A 20,896-nucleotide genomic window follows, 5' to 3' on the forward strand; every position below is an offset into this window, starting at 1 on the left:
AACACTCTTTACAGACGGTAAGTCAGACGGTAAATCCCTAAGGAGGATTTTCCATGGTATCTACCGGAGCGGAGACCCACCTGCCTTGTCAGAGTGTGGTCGAATCGCTACCGGTTAGAAACGAAGCGGAGACTAGCCCAGCTTACCGGCGTGTGGCCAGCTCTCTGCCTAGCGGACTTACCCCTATCACGACACGAGGCGTTATTTACATCAAAAACCCCTCCATGTCTATCAAGACCTGGCCCAGCTCATGAGCGTGCGGCCGGTTCTTTGATTATCAGGCATAATAAACCTGCGTCAATAAAGAGCATTGTTACACATAACAAACACTCTTTACAGACGGTAAGTCAGACGGTAAATCCCTAAGGAGGATTTTCCATGGTATCTACCAGAGCGGAGACCCACCTGCCTTGTCAGAGTGTGGTCGAATCGCTACCGGTTAGAAACGAAGCGGAGACTAGCCCAGCTTACCGGCGTGTGGCCAGCTCTCTGCCTAGCGGACTTACCCCTATCACGACACGAGGCGTTATTTACATCAAAAACCCCTCCATGTCTATCAAGACCTGGCCCAGCTCATGAGCGTGCGGCCAGTTCTTTGATTATCAGGCATAATAAACCTGCGTCAATAAAGAGCATTGTTACACATAACAAACACTCTTTACAGACGGCAGCCCTCGAAATGACCCCACCTTGGGCTGTGCCACCTCCTCGGTGGGCAGCGGCGGCTGGGGTCATACAGAAATTCAAGCTTTTTCTGTCGACTGCACCACAACAGACGGTCCAGCCGCTGTCGTTGCGTTATGCAGAATGACTAGAAGGGACAGGTATTCTGTCGGGCTGGCTAGACAGGACATTGAGGAGGGGATATGCACTACAGTTCATTCAGCCTCCTCCGCCCTTCAGGGGCGTGAGAGAGACTGTTTTTTGTCCTGCCCGATAGAGACACGTGCGCTCCGGGAGGAGATTACGAATCTCCTAACAAAGGGCGCAGTGACATTGGTTCCGAGGGACCAGTGGGACATGAGATGGTACTCCCCGTATTTCCTTGTCCCAAAGAATTCGGGAGACATGAGACCCATACTAGATTTCAGGGTCCTCAATGAGAGAGTGGCGAAACGCCCCTTTCGTAGATACCTGAGGGTCGCGTATTTCGTGTGCCAATCACAGAGTGGCACAGGAAATTCCTACGTTTTGCTTTCCAAGGGAAGGTTTACGAGTACACGCGCCTGCCCTTCGGGTACGCGCTTGCTCCTCGTTTTTTCTCCAAATACGTGCAGACAGCACTCGAACCACTGAGGCGTAACGAGATACGTATCTCGACGACCTACTGGTCTTGGCCCAATGCCCAAATCGAGCCATTCGGGACGCAACCTCACTGGTGCAGCACCTCACTCAGCTGGGGTTAGCTGTAAACTGGACAGAGAGTGCTCCGTGGCCGGCTCAACAGTTTTCCTATCTAGGCATTCAGTTGGATACTGCCGAGATGAGGGCCAGTTTATCGGCACCACGGAGAGCGACACTGACGTCAGCTCTCCGGGTGTGTCGAGTGACAAATACAATCACCGCTCTGTCAAGGATGTCCTTACTAGGACTGAGGTCTGCAGCCCATGTAGTGGTCCCCTTAGGCCTGTTACACATGCGCAGACTGCAGAGGCGGTTTGTTTCAGTATGACTTTTATTAAAGTGCAGTTCCTTCCGCTCACGCCCACATACAACAACCGGGTCATGCATGCAACATTACATTATCAGGTCACCCCTAGGTGTCCCTGTAACACAGGCTACTAACATATGCCTATATGTAACATCTCCTTTCCTTTAGCTGTTTGCAAATGACATGCTTTATATTAACATTAACAATAGCATTACAACAATAGCATTATTTCCCTTATTTTTTTTTTATTTTTTTTTAAAGTCATAAGTCCAGTCGTTGTGGCGGCCGTGACAGGCGACCACTCCGTGAGTAGACACCCTGGCCTGCCGTGGCAGGACCCCCCGGCGTCGCCGGTGCCCTTGGTGTACGAGGATGTACCTCGCCGCCTGTCTCCCCCCGACTTGAGACAATCCGTGTCTCAGCTGAGGCAGTCTCCCCAGCGACCTGGGTCTGGTCAGGACTGCTCCACTCAGGCCGTAGAATGTCTGTCTGTTGCGCTTGAGCTGAGTGCTCTGCAACACGCAGATCCACTCGGTTGCGTCTGTACAGTGTGCCGTCCACATCCACCACGAACGAGCGGGGAGCGACTCTCTGGAGGCACTGGCCTCGTCGCCACCGCCCTGTGCGATCACCTGGCAGAGGCCTCATCCTAATGTGATCTCCAACATCCAGCTCTGGAAGGTCTCTGGCAGACTTGTCATAGAATGACTTGGCGACCCGCCGTTTCCACCGCAGCTTCTCTGCCACTCCGTCCACCACACGTGGTAGAAGCAGGCTGTCCGCGACGGGCAGTGAAGTTTTGAGCCTGCGTGCCATTAAGCGCTGAGCCGGGCTGCTGTCCAACCCCTCTGTGGGTGTGTTGCGCCAGTGAAGGATGGCCATCCACGCATCCGTGCCATCCAATTTCGCCCGCTTGCAGAGTGACTTGACAATCTTAACGGCCGACTCAGCCTTGCCGTTGGATCGAGGATGTCGGGGTGAGGATGTGACATGGGCAAACCCCCAGCTCGCTGCAAACTTCCTGAACCGTTCGCATGCAAACTGTGGGCCGTTGTCCGAGACCACCCTCTCTGGCTGCCCATAACGTGCAAACTGAGCTTTGCAGCGCGTGATGAGCGTGTCCGCAGACAGATCTGGCAGCTGGTCGATTTCCCAGAAATCCGAATACTGGTCCACAATGATGAGAAAGTCCTTGCCCGCATATGAGTAGACGTCCATACTCACTGCCTGCCACGGGCGCACCGGTATGTCATGCGACATCATCGGTTCCTTCTGCTGGACCCGTGCGTACTCATTGCATGCGGAGCAGTTCGCCACAAAGTCCTTTATCTCCGCTCTCATGTTCGGCCAGAAGAGCGTATCCCTGGCCCGTCTGTAACACGCCTCCCCACCAATGTGGCTAGCGTGTATGCGTTTGAGCAGCTCAGATCTCATGGCTTTTGGTATGACGACGCACTGTCCCCTGTACAACGCTCCGTCTTGAACATTCAGCTCGTCTCTGAAGGGCCAGTATTCCCGCACTGCCAGCGGAGTGTCCTCTTTAAAGTCTGGCCAGCCACTGAGGATCACAGATGCCAGCTCCTGAAGCACATCATCCGTCTCTGTGTGCTGCACAATCTGGTGGAATCTGAAAGCCGTAACGTCCAGGTGCTGCGCCTGGTCCAGCTGTGAATACCCGGCCTGGGTGCTGTTCACGGCGCACACAGCATGCTGCACGTACGGGGTGTCAGACCCACGGCACGGGGGCGTGGCCCTGCTCAGAGTGTCGCTGACATACATCTCGGGGCCCGGCTTGTACACAACATCCAGATTGTAGCTTTGCAGCTGCAGCAACATGCCTTGGAGACGTTTCGGTGCGCTCAGGAGGGGCTTCTTGAATATTGTGATAAGCGGCTTGTGGTCTGTTTCTGCAGTGATAGCCTCCCTGCCATACAGGTACTGGTGGAATCTCTGGCAGGCAAAGACTATGCTCAAACACTCCTTCTCAATCTGAGCGTAGTTTTGCTCTGTCGGCGTTAGTGCCCTCGATGCAAAAGCCACCGGCTGTCCCCCTTGTAACAAACAGCCCCCCAGCCCGGTCATGCTGGCGTCGCTCTGGACCGTGACAGGCTTTGTGATATCATAGTACTTGAGGACGGGCGTGCAGGTGACCATACGCTTCACTCCGCGCACTGCATCTTCGTGTTTGGGCAACCAGTGCCACATGACGTCCTTATCCAAGAGCCTGCGGAGCGGCTCACAGACCTCCGAGAGCTTTGGCAGAAACTTTGCAAGGTACGTCACGAACCCAATGAAGCGCTGCACTGCTTTCACGTCGGTGGGTGTCGGCATTTCCAGCACGGCCCGTGTCTTCTCTGGGTCGATTTTCAGTCCCTCCGAGGACAGAATGTGGCCGTGGAAGTGTACGGCTTTGAGCTTGAACTGTAGCTTGCGTTCACTCAGCCTGAGTCCCACTGCTCTGCATCGTTCCATGAGAGCACTCAAGTTTCTGTCATGGTCCAGTTCGGCCTCGGCATCCGTATCGCCACACCCGACCACCAGGATGTCATCCGCGATCGGTTCGATGCCGGCCAGGCCCGATAGCAGCTCGTGTTGCTTGCGCTGGTAGATCTCAGGCGCTACTGAGACTCCGAAAGGGAGCTTGAGCCATCTCATCCGACCCCACGGTGTCCAGAAGGTCGTCAGACGGCTGCTCGCGTCGTCAAGCTTGCACTGTAAAAAGGCATCACGAGCGTCTGCCAACGTGAAGAGGCGAGCCTTGGGCAACTTGTACAACACATCTTCCAGCGTCGGCATATGGTAGTGAGACCTCAGCAGCGCTCGGTTGAGAGGCTTTGGATCGATACAGATTCTTATTTTCTCTGGCTTTGCGACAGTCACCATGTTACTTATCCATGCTGTCGGCTCAGTCACCGGCTCAATGTTGCCGACCTTGACATGTCTGTCAAGTTCCTCCTTGACTCTCGCCTTCAGAGCCACTGGAACATTCCTCGGCGCGCACTGCACCGGCGTCACATCAGGATCCAGCTCGAAGTGTATCTCGCCCGGGACTGACTCGATTGGGTCATTGAAGACGTCATGATAGTCTCTCAGCAGCTGATCTTTGGTGAGGGGCACAGATTGGCTTGCATCAACTGTGTGGAGTTCATCTGGAACGGTGAAGGATACGAGGCCCAGACGTTCGCATGTGCCCCCCCCGAGAAGAGGCTTTTGCTCTGTGTCGACTATTTCAAATGTGAGGTTGTGCTTTTCTCCCCGGATGACACATTCAGTGTGGAATTTCCCCAGTGATGGCATGATTTCCCCAGAGTATAACTTTAACTTGGCTGCGCTCGGGCCTAGCGCCGCTCTGGGTGACAGCTTCTCTTTAATCTTGCGGCCCATGACATTGCAGGTGGAGCCTGTATCCAGCTGACACTGTTGCCTTTTCTCATTCAGGCATAGATTCACAAACCACTTGCGCCCCTGCTGGGCCTTTGCAGTATTGACACATTCAGTTACTCGAAACAGTCTATCATCAGTATCTGAGTCATCTTCTCTTTGCTCCTCATTTTCAAGCACATTCACTTTTTTTATTTTGTCAGCCTTGCTGCCAGCCTGGCATACCTTGGCAAAGTGATTTGCTATGCCACATATCCGGCATGTCTTACCGTAGGCTGGGCACTGCTCCCTGCCCCGTTTGTGGCTGCCTCCACAGTATTTGCAGCTCCACTGTGGCTCTCTCTCCGCTGGCGCTGTTTTCCTTTGATGTGCGCGCCTCTCACTCTGCCTGTCCGCGGCATTCACATTGTCCGTCTGTGCTAGCGGGGCCATCACTCTCATGTGTCTCTCGGTTAGCTCAGCGAGCCTACAGATTTCAGTCGCTGTGTGTAACGTCAACTCACGTTCGCGTAGCAGACGCCTCCTGGTGCCCTCACTAGCAACACCCAGCACGAGCCTGTCACGAACCAGCTCGTCCTTCAGCGCACGGTATTCGCATGACGATGCTCTCTCCTTAAGCTTTGTCAGGAAACTGTCTATTGGCTCATCAGCCTCTTGTTTGCAGCTTCCAAACATGTACCTCTCATAAATGACGTTTCTCGCCGGTTTGAAGTAAACCCCCAAAGCGTCCATAATCGCTTTTGGGTCCTTCTGTTCATTCTCCGTCAACGTGAGGCTATGTGTGTATACATGACGGCACTCACTTCCCATCAGCCGTCTCAGCGTGGCTGCTTTGATCAGCTTCGACTTCTCGCTCAGTCCGGTAGCGAGCAAAAAATCCTCAAACTCTGCACGGAAGACTTCCCAGTTTTTCGCCAGATCACCAGTCATGCGCATACCATCGGGCGCGGGGATGCTGTTGCTTGCCATGGCGTTTTATTTCTTTAAGCGTCTTTATTTTATTTTTATTTTTACTTAGATCCCGCTTCTGACTCCATGTTTCAGTATGACTTTTATTAAAGTGCAGTTCCTTCCGCTCACGCCCACATACAACAACCGGGTCATGCATGCAACATTATCAGGTCACCCCTAGGTGTCCCTGTAACACAGGCTACTAACATATGCCTATATGTAACACGGTTCGCACGACTGCGACGGGTTCCAGTGAGACGCCGTCGCAAGTTGATTGTAATACAGAGATCGGTCAAAACCGACCTGAGCTACTGGAGAGACCCGCGCGTCATCGCGCGCGGAGTCGCCTGGGTTCGCTGAAAGCTCTCCACATTCCAGGTCTGCTCAATGAAGGAGCAGATCTGTTATCACGGGGAGGCCCGAGGGACGACGACTGGAGGTTAGCACCCTCCATTGTGTCGCTGATTTGGGCACGGTTCGGGCAAGCAGAAGTGGTTCTGTTTGCGTCACGGACGAATGCGCAGTGTCGCCTTTGGTTCTTCCTGCGCGAACAGGACAACCCGCCATTGGGAGTCGATACATTCGCACACCACCCATGGCCGAGGGTCCTGTTATACGCGTTCCCACCCCTGACATCTATCCTCCCACTGTTGGCACGAGTGAGGTCAGAGAGGCTAGAGTTAATTCTTGTAGCCCCGGACCGTCCCGGAGCCCCGTGGTTTCCGGAACTGATGGAGATGTTGGTAGAGGGCCCATGGCCCATACCTCATCGACAAGATGCACTCTCTCAAGCCGGAGGCTTGGTGAAGGGGCCGCCTATGAGGGGGGGCCCCCTCATGGCCTGGTTACTGAGAGGGATTGTTAGAACGCAGGGGTCTGACAGACGCGGTCATTCAGACCTTTCAGAGTGCGCGCGCGCAATCCACTGCAAAGGGATATGCGGCGCGCTGGCGAGTTTTACACAGTGGTGTGAGGGACAGGACGTTGACCCTGTCTGTTGTCGGGTCGAAACGTTCTTGTGCTTCTTACAGTCGCTGTTGACAAGGGATTGGCGGCGGGAACTATTAAAGTTTACGCGGCTGCCATCTCAGCTTGTCATGAGGGTTTTGCGACAACGACACTGGTTTTTTCAGTCATTCGCTGGTTAAGCGTTCTTGACTGGAGTGTGTAGGCTTAGACGCTCTCATAGGACTCTAATGCCAAAATGGGACCTGTCGATTGTGCTAGAGGCGCTGTGCGTGCCCCCATTCGAACCCATTGACACTGTGTCGTTGCGTTTATTGTCTCTCAAGACGAGTCTACTCCTCGCCTTGACTACGGCTAAGCGAGTGAGTGATTTATGTGCTCTCTCGACACGGGCAGATTGTTTGATCATATCTGATGATGAAACAAAAGCTGTGTTACGCCCTAACCCGGCTTTTATCCCTAAGGTTAATCGTGGGTTTAGGGTTCAGAGCTGTGCTCTGAGCGCCTTTTTTCCTCCTCCTCACGACGGAGAGAGGGAGAGGCGTTTACATTGTCTATGTCCGGTGCGCGCGTTGGCACAATATGTGAAGCGCACGGCAGGACTGAGATCTTCTCCCCAGCTTCTGATCTGCTACGGCGGACAGAAAGCCGGGGCACCACTCTCGAAGCAGAGGCTGTCCCATTGGATTTGCGAGGCTATTAGCCTCGCATACGAATCGAAGGGGCAGCCCGTGCCGACTGGCATTCGGGCTCATTCCACCAGGGGCATGGCCACATCAGCACATCAGTGGCCATTCTCAGGGGAGTGGGAGTGGAGGAGATATGTGAGGCGGCGTCTTGGTCGTCGCCATCACCTTTTGTACGGTATTACTTGAAAGATATTTCTTCCTCATCTTTTTCTCATTCTGTCCTCAGTTTTGCTGATGACTGATGTAGTGGGGAAGGCACTTGGATTACCCTGGTCATGGGGATTCTATTCAAGTGCTGTCAGGATGAATACGGATGTGCCTGGGGAGGGGACCCTCCTCAAGGACATGTTCCGTTAGATCAACAACCCTACGTGCTCACGTAAGGGTTAGATCAGTGATATTTCTTCCGCATCCTTTTCTCATTCTGTCCTCAGTTTTGCTGATGACTGATGTAGTGGGGAAAGCACTTGGATAACCCTGGTTGGGGATTCTATTCAAGTGCTGTCAGGATGATTACGGATGTGCCTGGGGAGGGGACCCTCCTCCAGGACATGTTCCGTTAGATCTACAACCCTACGTGCTCACGTAAGGGTTAGGTCAGTGATATTCTTCCTCAATCCTTTCTCATTCTGTCCTCAGTTTTGCTGATGACTGATGTTGTGGGAAGGCACTTGGATTACCCTGGTCATGGGGATTCTATTCAAGTGCTGTCAGGATGAATACGGATGTGCCTGGGGAGGGGACCCTCCTCCAGGACATGTCTGTTAGATCAACAACCCAACGTAAGGGTTAGGTAAGTGATATTTCTTCCTCATCCTTTTCTCACTCTGTCCTCAGTTTGCTGAGGACTGATGTAGTGGGGATGGCACTTGGATTACCCTGGTTGGGGATGCTATTCAAGTGCTGTCAGGATGATTACGGATGTGCCTGGGGAGGGGACCCTCCTCCAGGACATGTTCCGTTAGATCTACAGCCCTGCGTGCTCACGTAAGGGCTAGATCAGTGGAGCAGACTCGTGTGGGTTGGGACAACTTTTTAAGGTTGTCTTGAACCAACATCAGTGGTCAGCTCCGGGTGCCGCTGAGATTGTTTTCGGATTAATAGTCTCAGTGGGGGTACATTTGGCCTCGCTCGCTCCGCCTAAACCAATAGGAGCAGAGCTCCCCTATGGGGCGGAGCTCCACGATATAGAACGATAGTTATGGAGATAGACTCCAGTTCTATGAGTGGAGCGGAGCCCCATAGGGCTGCTGGCCCACTTCGACTCGTTCAAACCCGGCTGTTTTGTATGTTTGGGAGAATGATGGGGCGAAGTACACCCCTTTATATAGCACCCCAGGCGGGCGCAGGCATTGAAAAATTCAGTCATTGGCTACTTTAGGTAGCGGGTAAACCAATAGGAGCAGAGCTCCCCTATGGGGCTCCGCTCCGCTCCACTCATAGAACTGGAGTCTATCTCCATAACTATCGTTGTGAGTTCAAATCCTGCCTGAAACACCACCACTAGTGTGCCCTTGAGTACTACAATTACTCCAGGGGGAATGTCCCTGTAAGTAGCTTTTGGATTAAAAGCGTTTGCTAAATGGCAAATTCTATTCTATTCATATCAGAAATGGACACAACAGTTGCATTTATTTATTTATTCATATATGTATTTATTATAGTCTACTAGACACACCAACTTTTAAGACCACATATATGGCCACATACACATCGACACAGTTTGTCACAGCACCTTTATTGAACAAGACATCGCAGATGACGGTGGGCTTATTGTATTTTGCCTCAAATTCCTGACTTGTGAATAAGTCGATACAGCCGCCATACCACGACCTGACCACGACCTGTCATTGTGGAGCTGCTGTACCACAACCTGACCAGCAGATGGCAGTATAGGCAGTACCATGACCTGACCAGCAGGTGGCAGTATGGAGTTGCTGTATCGACTGCATCGAAAGATCGACACTTTTTCCGACACAATTGTGTCGAACGTGTCAATTGCGTCGAAAGCTTTGTTTCCCCCATCACTAATGTCTTGTTCAATAAAGGTGCTGTGACAAACTGTGTCTATGTGTATGTGGCCATATATGTGGTCTTAAATGTTGGTGTGTCTAGTAGACTATAATAAATACATATATGAATAAATAAATAAATGCAACTGTTGTGTCCATTTCTGATATGAATAGAATAGAATTTGCCCTGGAGTAATTGTAGTACTCAAGGGCACACTAGTGGTGTTGTTTCAGGCAGGATTTGAACTCACAACCTTCCGATCACCAGTCCAATTCACTATTCACTCCACTATCCCCTTGACATGTAATTGGAGCAGATATAAATGGTCAACATGTCATAACAGGGCCAACAGTGTTGGGACGTTCTCGTGGAACAGGGAAAGAGTGCAAAACAAGGCTATATTGTGGGAACTGGACAGACTTGTGCTTATGTGAACAATCAAATATTTATTGCTTGTGTACATGAACCGTCAACGTTTTTTTTTAAATGTATATCTATCTGGCTAGCCTATGTGTTGCAATTACGAATCTATGACTATCTCTGTATGTTCTATGTCTATCTATCAATATCTACCAATCTCCTGTCTATTTCTATCTCTATCTCTGTCAATAAATGTATTCTGTCTAGAGTCCGTATGTCTCCACTCTGACTACAAGCCTCGAATATGAGAGTGAGTTCCACGTCATTTTATGCAGTACCAAACTTGGAACACTGCCTCGTCTGCGGAATGATTGACACACCGGTCAGAGGTGCTCGTGTGACGTACGAAGCTTCGTTCGAGTAGTCACGTGGTTTTTAGCAATTTGACACAAGCATCGATACATTTGTATCGACGCCGTGTCGTGACTACTGCGTCGAGCGTAACATCCCTACCCTACGGTGGCAACTTTCGTTCAAATCAATTAGATTAAGTGAAGCAAGAGGAAGGTGGTTGTTCCCGCCCGTTGACCACTTCAGTAGTAGTAGGCTATATAAATTGTTGTAAAATGACAAATAGTAGGGAGAGTAAGGGAATACACTTTAAAACATCATTGTAAGCGATAAGCATGTGCAGCTCGAGTTTTTGCATTTTAGGCTCGGCGGATGAAAAGCACACAGGTGTGGCCCTGAACTAATTAACGACATGGCATTCGACGCCAAATTGCAATGTTTCCAATGCAAATTCGGTTTAGTTTGATAGTGTAGTATATAACTACACAACCAACATTGCAAAGTTTTAATTTGGAAGACCCAGCTCCAGCCATGAGGGTCCCAGAGAGGGAGTTAATGGGAGACATCCTGAAGCGTGAGACAGGTGAGCTCGTGCTCCCGGTTCACTGCAACATCGCCAAATTTCGACGAGGAAACGACGGCCTGTATATCGACACAGAGGACTGGAACGAAATAGTGAAGAAAAGACAATTGGTAAACGCAAAGGAAAGACTGAGAGTGAGTGAGTGGTGTACTAGTAACAAAAAGTATCGTGTTTAGAGTGTAATAATTGGGTCTACTGCCGTGTTCCTTTTACTGGAGGTAGGTTGCTCCGCTGTCAGTCACCAAGTCGCTGCATAATCTCAAGGATTGGATGCACAATATGGACACTTGAGTGTTCTTGTTTCCTTCTCCAGATCAGGAATTTGAACAGCATGTTCTCCCGTCTGAAGCGCATGGTGCCACTGATGCGTCGGGACCGCAAGCCCAGTAAAGTGGACACCCTGAAGGCTGCTGCGGAGTACATACGGCTGCTGGTGGCAGTACTGGAGGACTCTGACGGGGTATGTATGCTTGTGTAATGTTACTGCTCTGATATGCCACAATACCAGCATAGTGATTTTTAGTAGATGATCCCCCCCACCACCAAACGTGGTCTTATATTAACTTATTTTCTATTTCATACAAACATTGTACAGTACACCTCACCGTAAGAAGAACATTTTGTGGTTGATTCATTTTGTGGCATTGGCAGAGTGTCATGAAGTGTTTTTAAGGTCATCTTGACCCTATAACTACCTGCCTGTGTGTTTGGCAGAATGATGAGAGTCCGACTGATTTCCTAAAGAATGCAATCGACTTTGCAAGCTCTGACGCCATGTGCAGTGATCTGTGGAGAGTGGATGAGGTGAGTGGCTCATGTGACTAGAACATAGAAGTGTTTCTCAAATGTGGTCCCAGTGATTCCCACAGCATGTTAATACTTTGGGGGCCCCCCAAAGTATAATGGCTCCCCCCAAAGTATAATTTGTGCTCAGTGAGTTAAAAAAACTTTAAACCATTAAGTTTGTTGCTCATTTCATTCACCAGTTTGTATATAGTTAAAATAAAGTTATCCGGTGATTGACGATCAGATACCAGTGTGGAGTTTTCTGTCTTAAATTTGATATAGATCATGTTCTTTGTTGGTTTGTGAGGATGTTCATACACACTTGGTAAGATGTGTGTGTGAAAGAAGACCACAAAAAACAGCAATGACTGCTCTCAGCTGTTTAACACTTAAAGACCTAGACACCATCACCAGTTGTAGGTTGTCTGAAGTGCAGTGTTACTATGAAAATTCACTAGAATGCAGGAATAGGCTAGGTGCACGATCTCCACTACTTCCTGAAAGGCACCTTGCATGAACATATCCTGTCTCACTCTATTGGTTTAATTGATTAATCAGCTGTGCGGTAAACTGTTGGAAGACACAGTGCACAGCTGATTAATCAATTAAACCAATAGAGTGAGACAGGATATGTTCATGCAAGGTGCCCACCCACGCAAACTGAACTTTGGTCGGAAGGGGGGAATTCGGGCCAAAATCGGCCAGAAAATCCTTATGTGTGTACCCCGCTTTAGCAATAAGCCAGTCTTTAAGATTGTGCTTGAACGTGTTGTACGTTTTACTATTGCGTATATGTACCGTAATGGCAAAGCATTCCAGAAGTGTGCCGCTTTCACTGAAAATGCGGACTGGCTAAAGGAGCTTGTCCTATATGGAATAACACAATCACCTCTCCAGACAGATCTAGTGTGCCTGCTACTTTGAGTATTTTGTTTGATAAAGTCACTAAGTGAAGGTGGGGCCAGTCCATGAAAAACTTTGAAAACAAGACATGCATCAGGAAATGTAATAAGGTTGTCCCAACTCAAAAGATTGTGTTTGGTGAGTATACTGCAGTGATGGTAGCTCTTGTTTTTTTTTATCCAGCACTTTTAAAGCCTGTTTATGTAGAATTTGAACAGATTTTAATGTTGTGCTGCTGGCTTGTGCCCAACTAGTTAAGCAGTATGTCAGATAAGGGACGATCATTGCATTAAAGTACAGCTTTGCAGCCTCTATAGTTAGACTATCTCTTATATACCGTACCTAAAATTCATCAGATTATATTTGATGACCTTTGTCACATTTTTAACCAGTTTTTTGAAAGAGAGATTAGAATCAAGGAAAATTCCTAAATATTTAAATACGTAGACTACCTGAAGCCTCTCACCAGCGCCATATACATACAGTTTAAGTGCAGCCTGCTCTTTAGTCTAGTTGACGAACGTGTGTGTCTGCATCTCTTCTCCATAGTTGCTGGACGGTGTGTCGGGCATGTCCGGGACAGATATGATAGACGGAGTGACCATGACCGTTCCCATGGTCACCGCGGGATTCGGAGCAGAAGATGGAGACCTGAATGGGCTGGTGCTGCACCACTGTGTGATGCCAGGGTACCAGTACATCATCCAGATGGCCCCAGACCAGAGTATGGTATGCAACACACGTCCTCATGACTCTTTACCTAAAAAGGCTTCAAGTAATATCCTGGAATAAGTGACTATGTTAGTACAAGGAATTGCTTTGTTTGTTGTAAACCTGCAGATGTAGGGTGCAAACAGCCGTCAGCCCCCCAATATGAATGAATGAATGGATGAATGGACTTTATTGTCATTGCTACAGTACAGGTACCAAACAATGACATTTAGGAGGGGTGGCTCCCCTGGTGTTAGGAAAGGAAAAAAAAAAAAAAAACTTTTAGAAAAAGAATAAAATCACAAGAAGGTAAGGAGCTGGTTTACATAAATAAAGGCTATGTACACAATCCACTGTACTATACTGCACAGATAGTCAACTAGGGTTGTCATATTGCACAATAGTATTTTTTCAAGTTATTTAAAGTGTCACAGTTTGCAGGCTTGAAATGTACATGTTTGTGCCTCAGCACTACACCAGATTTTTTCAGTCCAGCAGCTGCCATACAATCCGTCCAGACTGTCCAGGGCCCAGAACTTAGGTCTTTGCTGTGTTCAGGGCCTGGACGGCCCTGTGGTAGAATTGCTCAAAAGTAAAATCATCCAATTGATTGGCAACACTGTACAGTTGGCCCCCCCGGTTGGGGGCACATAGATACTGTCGATTAGATCTCACAACACTTGCCCCCCAGACCACCATTATAGAATATTAAAATAGAACAATGAAGAATAAAGAACGGGTCAAACATAAGACATACATTTATTCCCAATGATTATTTCAGTCATGGACATGATCGAACAAACTCATACAAGTGGTCACATGACCCTCTTAGACGACTTAACATTACGTTATGTCTGACTCCAAAAGACATTTCATGGTTAATAATGATTGACAATGCTTTGCTCATCCCTGTGTGACAGACAATCGATCATATCGGATCCTAGATTCCGTTAAGAATACCCAAAATGCAATTTCACCATGCCCCCCCGTTAAGATGAATCGGTTTGCGAGGAGTTTACGCTCAGGCCAATAGCTGTAGCTGATTACTCTCTCTCCGTCTCATTAACAATGCATGTGAACATCAGACATTGATGGTAAACTCTGTGATAACCTGGCCACGATTATGTTGTGCTGTTTTAACAGAAAATTAGAATAGAGTCAACAAAAGAACCAATGTAACAGTTTCAAAGCAGTATATGACAGCATAAGCATAAAAGCCGATTTAAGCTTCTGCGTCGAATTTATGCGCGTCTACGCCGTAACCTACGTAAGGGGTCTCCAAGTTTATAGTTCTACGTTCTAGTTCTACGTTCTACGCGGATCGCGTCGCGTTGGTCGGTGTACTCATAGCGGCATAGAAATATGCTTTTCTTATTCTATCTCGTTAACGGTACATGACTAAGGCTCTCAAATTTGATTTGATTTGAATTTGGAGACTCCATTCAAAGTTCAGTGTGTTCAGCATGCTATTCTGGTCATGGAGAATTTTAGTTTGGAATTCTAACCCATTGTAACGCGGAGATATTCGGCCGTAAGTGACGGGTCCCCCCCGCTGCTGCGCGCACCACCGCTTCCTGGTGGATGAAACTCCCGTTGACAGCGGGGGGAGAGACAAGTTCTTCCCCGGAATTCGCTCCTAGCTGTGTCGATCGTGGTAGGAGTGTCGTATCGACACCATTCAAATGGTTTCAGATTCCCTGTCCTCTCCCCTATCCGTGTTATCCTAACCCACGATAAACCACAGTTATTAACCCGCAAAGGGTGCCTCCGGGCACCGTGTTTGTCCGTGAATAACACCGGCTATGAAGGTGGTAGGGCGATGCATAATAGTGATCAAAAAACGTATTTTTGTTATGCTTGTTGTAAAGAAAATGTCTATAATGCATTGAAATGACAGTAAACTAAGATAATAAGATGGTTATCATACATTTTCAAATATTTATTAAATATGTCTATCATAAATATAATTTAAACCCTCCCTGTAACTAATAATTTATTTCTAAATAAACAGGATTGTACATCTCGTAAATGTGAATCGCGCTCCTTATAGGAAGGCTGTGCCTGACGCTTCCATAGGGCGCTCTACTCAAAGCGGCATAATAGCGATTTTTTTTTTGTGCTTGTTGTAAATAAAAGTTCTATGATGCATTGAAATGACATTGAACTAAGATAATACGATGGTTATCATAATTTTTCAAATCTTTATTAATAAGTAATTACAGAAAAAGTAAATGACATTTCTGTCATGGCTTCCGCATTTTGGCCGACGAGAGAGTCGGAATCTTGTCGGAATCATGTGCTACCAAGCGGACCAATCACAGAGACACATTAGAATCACAAAGGAATGGCCAGGGTGTGATTTTCCTCAGCCACATTACAATCGCAAAGGAATTGACAAATAGTGAGGGTGTGACTTCTTCAGGCTGGCCACCAGGCTCATTCAACTTCAAAGAGACATACTACATACTGAAATCAACGTTGACGCCCTCTACACCATCTTTAAACCAGCCCAAGGGACACACAGACAGGAAGGACAGGGTGGACTGCTCTCACTGGCTGGTTAACATGTTCACATGCAGTAAAAAAAAAAAAAGAATGACCAATCAGAAGAGTAACAGAAACATTTGTCAAGACAACTGGCAGTTGAGGACTGCATCTGGCAATCACTGTAAGAATGGGAAGGTTTGATTATTGGAAATATGGTAATGACTATGACACTGATGGGCCTTTAATGCCTTCACTTATCTAGACTTGGATCATTGGAATGATTATTCAAATATGTTTGTCTTGGCGGAGGGGTCTCCTTCAAGCTGACCATTTTCTTCTTATTTCTGGTCTTCTGCTTCTCCTTAATCTATTCAAAACATAACATCATTTTAACAAGTAACATCTGATGTTGTCTCATGCCCTTTGATACCTTTGACCTCATTCTTACCTCACTCTGCAGATGCTCCATCCCAGCTGAGGACACTGTCCACGAGGGACGCCAGGACTGAAGAAGTACCCGTCAGATGGGCTGTGAGCGGGGATAGAGCTGGATGCCTACCTGGAGGGCATCCAGGTATTTAATTATTCTCATTTATTTATGGACTTTGCTGAGGGGGGAAACATTGTCCGTAGGAAAAAAACAATTTTATTTGTTAAATCATATTTTGTGATTTTGGTTTGTTACCGTACATTTGTTGATTTTATTTTTTTGTTTTAAATGATTTTTATTTCCAGTACCCCCTTGTAATAAAATTCTAAGCATGGTCTAGTTGTGTTTAATGCATTTTTGACTGTTTTACATGTCTTTCAACTGCAGTAGGCTAAAGGATTCAACAAAGTGAGGTCTTGTCTATAAACCCATTTGTTTTGAGGGAAAGTTAGTTTTTACGGTTTACACATTTGCCTTGTGACTGAAATGCACTTCTAAATGTTATGTGGCTGACCTAGCCTATAACGCAAAACATGATTTCATGCATGTAGCCAATTGCAGTGAATGAACATTTCATTTAAGTCCTTATTTCTAACAGAGGGTGGCGCCAGTTGGATGGGATTTATAGTCACATCCTCTATGAACGTTAGGCTTAGCTGGCTACCATAAGTGAATTGTAAAACAACACCAGTGATTCACGATTGCACTACAAGCTGCAGTTGTCAAACAAAACAAAAAAATCGCTATGAATTCTCACTGAAAACAAGTAGCTGTCGGGTACAATATCTGGGCAGCGCGGACGGTGCTGGAATCGCGCAGGAGGAACCACCGAGGGCAGGTCTGGGGACAGGCGTGGCCATGGGCTGGTCCAACGGCGCTCAGCGGTGAAAACAGCGGCGATATGCAGAGTACACCCACGAGAAATAGTCTTGCCGTCGTAAAGGAATCACATTAGCTAAAAAACCTTTTGTTTATTATTACATTTAAGATTTGAGCAGATGCTGTTATTTCTGGTGACTTAATTCATAAGGCAGAGGGTGTGACGCGCACCGACAAAGGACCAGGCTCGGAGAATGCACTGAGGTAAGAATGATCTGAGCCTTCTCATTATTACATTTGGTTACTCAGAAAACGAGCTTTATACATGAATCACTGCCCATTAATTGGGCAAAAGACCGATGTGGGTGCTATAGCCTATCATCGATGATATACTGATGTGCCCACACAGGTATTGATGTCGTGCAGTCACATTGTCCATTTTAGGTCCCGGACACAAGGATAACAAAAAGACAACAAAAAGTTCGATTAACTGAAATAGATGGCGATTATGTATTCCAGCAATTAAGGAGAGGCAGCTCCGTCGTTCTGTTCCTGCCTATACGGCCTATTTTTGTCTTTTTCTTTTTTATTGGCCTATAGCTGCTAATCATCACCAGCAGTCTGTTCTGCAGCAGACCAAGGTCGATGATTTATGGGCTTTTTTCACTGTATGGCACTGCATCTGGCCATTGTCTCTCATGCTTCGACTTCGATGGTTCATGTTCCCTTTGGCTTTGCACATTGCATGGTTGGTCTTCTCGTAGCCTATAGAGGCGTATGGGCCGACCGAACAGAGCCGCACGATGCTGTTATTTTCCAACATCACCGACGGTGACAGAATGTCACGAGGATCCTCTGTCTCGCGAACATATTGTTCTTTCTCGTGATTAGATATTCATAGGCAGGGTCTGGTGCTTTTGTGTGTAATAATAAACGAATGCATTTGGTCAAAGAAATTATATAGGCTAATGCACGCATGGTATGGGTACCATAACAGCGGCTGTGCATATTGCGGGTGGCCATCCTAGGACCCGCCTGGCTCGCTGGAGTCGGGCTGGTGCTGATGCTGCGGCGCTGCTCGCGTGTTGCTAGGCAGCCGTGCAGAGCGATGCTGCCATGTCTTTTTTGGAGCAATCACCGATAACATCCATACGTAAAGCTTTGAAGAGAAACGCTCATGTGCAATTCTCACTAGGTGCCAACTACTAAACTCTTGCCACACCAATAGCCAATTGGCTACAAGATACAGTATTGGTTTTTCCATCAGGCACATGCTCAGTACGAAGCAGCACCATTCGTAGTGATTAGTTTGACTATATCCGTCTCTCTGTGGAAGAATAGCCCTTTCCTAATGGGTACAATGGGTGTACGTCAGACAATCACCCATTATCCGTTCATGGCACAGAGGCTAATCCTTACTCAGGGGGTCAATGACGAGGGGGTGAAGTCAATGATGAGGAGACGCTTGTATGAACTCTGTGATCGTCTCAACTGACCATATGCCAGTGTTTCCTTAGAGGGATGCCAAGGGTTACATGACTGAATGCAGTCTGTTACATCACATAGTTCTTCATCACACCCACTGCATGGTGTCGGAGTGTTGGAAGTGCTTGTTGTGCTTCTTGACACCACTATTGCAAAAACAGGAAAGTACAACGTTAACGTTACATCCAGCCAAAGATGTACTTCTTTGTGTCCTAAAAAAAAAATACATGTCCCACACTAACACACATCAAAAGCGTAAACCTTAAAAGGCTTACTTAAATACAGGTTTGTCAGGAAATCAATCATGTCAGAGGCATCTTTGTGTAGAGGAAGGGAGAGATGCAGGAGGAGAGGAGACAGTGGAAACAGTGCTGTCTGGAGATATCTCTGTTGACCAGATCTATGTCCTTTTATTTACCTCAATTTGTCTAAATGTTTTTTTTTTGTATTTTTTGTATTTTTAAACACATTTGATCTAAGTTTCAAATGATCTGTGGACATCGACTTAAGAAACATTCTCAACCTCATCGTCTCCTACAATACTGTATCTCTGTTATTGTGAAGTGTTTAGTTGCATATTTCATTCTCCAGAATTTAAGATATCTGAAATATCTCACATTTCCATCCCCATAATGCTTTGCACCCACCTTGCACCCAGCAGCCACCCAGCAGCCAGTCTGAATCCTTCCAGAACACTGCCCACTCACCAGGCATTGTTGTGTTGAGTGGAGGGATAATCTTTTGACAATAACTGCAAATGAGAACCATAATTACACCTATTGAAAAAAAAGTTTAGAGCCCGATCTTCAGAATTGTTTTGGAGTTACCGAGGGTTGGACAGATATTCTTCTAGAATGTAGAGCTCCCTGAGTCAATCTTTTCTCATGCCATGCTATTGAGTAGGCAGTTGATAGAGCAGGACATGACAGCGCTTACCCCTGTGATGGATCATGTTACCTAACCAATCACACATGATGAATGTGTCCCTTTGTTCGTTTGGGGAGCTTCCAGGCCAGACTATCACCCAGGCTGTTCAATGATCTGATTAAGTGATTAGGGCGTGCTCATGGTGCATGACATTGATAATAAAAAAACTGTTCAAAATATGGCTTTTTATTCCTGAAATCTCTGACGTTATGATACATCGTCACAGGATCCGGTCTGTGTCTGTGTTTATTCAACGTGAATATGCAGGGTGGAAGTTCAACCCACCGGTTTTCAGTGAGTCTTTGTGTAACACAGGTATGTTTGAGATGAGAAATGATACAGTAGTTAGGTCAGAAGGTCTAGTCATGGTAGTCCAGTTGGGCCTTGAAAATGTCGGAGGTACTGAGTAATTTAAACACGGGTTTAGCATGGTAAACAAGAAAGGATCAATAGTGATCAGTTACAAACTAGTTACATAATTGGCTTGGATCCCCTAACTGCACTTTCTGTTATTGACGTAATGAAAGTGTACATTAAAGCCAGAGAAATCAATTTGGAACTGTTTATAAAATCATCCTCCTATTCACCGCTATCTCTTAACTGAATCGCCAGCGCTCTGTCAGGATAAAGGCTTTCCGTATCATTCCGCTGAAAGCGTGTGCATTTACGCCGATCAATAAATGTATGTAATGCACATGCAAACGTAATGTGCTTTCCAGATTCCCTTTTTGTGGACAGGCAGAGCTGAGTAGGGTGCAGGGGCGGGGGAGAGGTGGTGGAAGTGGAGGAGATGGAGGAAGTGGAGATGGGGGGAAGAGGAGAAGGAGGAGATGGAGAAAGTGGAGAAGAGGTGGGGGAGGTGGAGGGGGAGGTGGAGCAGGAGGGGCAGGAGGTGATGGAGCAGCCAGACAGACCTCTCTGGTGCCCTAATCATTCTAGCCCTCCCTGGAGAGAGTTGCTCTGTGTCTGCTGTCTCCCAGCAGCTGTGTCCCCCCCTTCTCGGGGACTCAGAGACAAAGAACCAGCCCTCTCTACCCCCAAAACCAGAGGTGGAAACTGGAACACATTCACTAGGCCAACCCTGGTGTGGTCCGTTGACAACTTGAAATTAGAAAATATGTTCACACCCGGAACCTGTTTCCTGTGGGTGTTTCCCTCCCCTTCATTTCCACTTCTGCCACAACCGAACTACAGCGGTAATGAAGCTGGCCCCCGCAGGACCCGCTCGTATCCATCACAAAGACAGGAGTCCGTATTACACGTTTGAAAATGGGATGAAAACTCGACCTGAATTTGTGTTGTTGACGGAGGTGAGAGGCAGATGCGTCTAGATACGGATCAGACTGTGTATACGGATGGGACTGTCAGCCGCAGAAGCAGAATACAGCTCGTTGAAGGGAAGG

The 20,896-nt window shown here is 47.5% G+C and overlaps 1 protein-coding gene across 1 annotated transcript; it reads left to right on the forward strand.

Annotated features, from left to right (window-relative positions):
* Positions 1-10,893: 10,893 nt before the first annotated feature.
* Positions 10,894-16,341, forward strand: figla (folliculogenesis specific bHLH transcription factor; the record flags this gene model as incomplete). Its single annotated transcript, XM_080531560.1, has 5 exons — positions 10,894-11,079; positions 11,259-11,405; positions 11,660-11,749; positions 13,184-13,358; positions 16,307-16,341. The coding sequence occupies 5 exons, from the start codon at positions 10,894-10,896 to the stop codon at positions 16,339-16,341; spliced, it is 633 nt and encodes a 210-aa protein (XP_080387686.1).
* Positions 16,342-20,896: the final 4,555 nt, after the last annotated feature.

Source organism: Nansenia antarctica (genome assembly GCF_963989245.1).
Source record: "Nansenia antarctica genome assembly, chromosome: 5".
NCBI classification, from domain to species: domain Eukaryota; kingdom Metazoa; phylum Chordata; class Actinopteri; order Argentiniformes; family Microstomatidae; genus Nansenia; species Nansenia antarctica.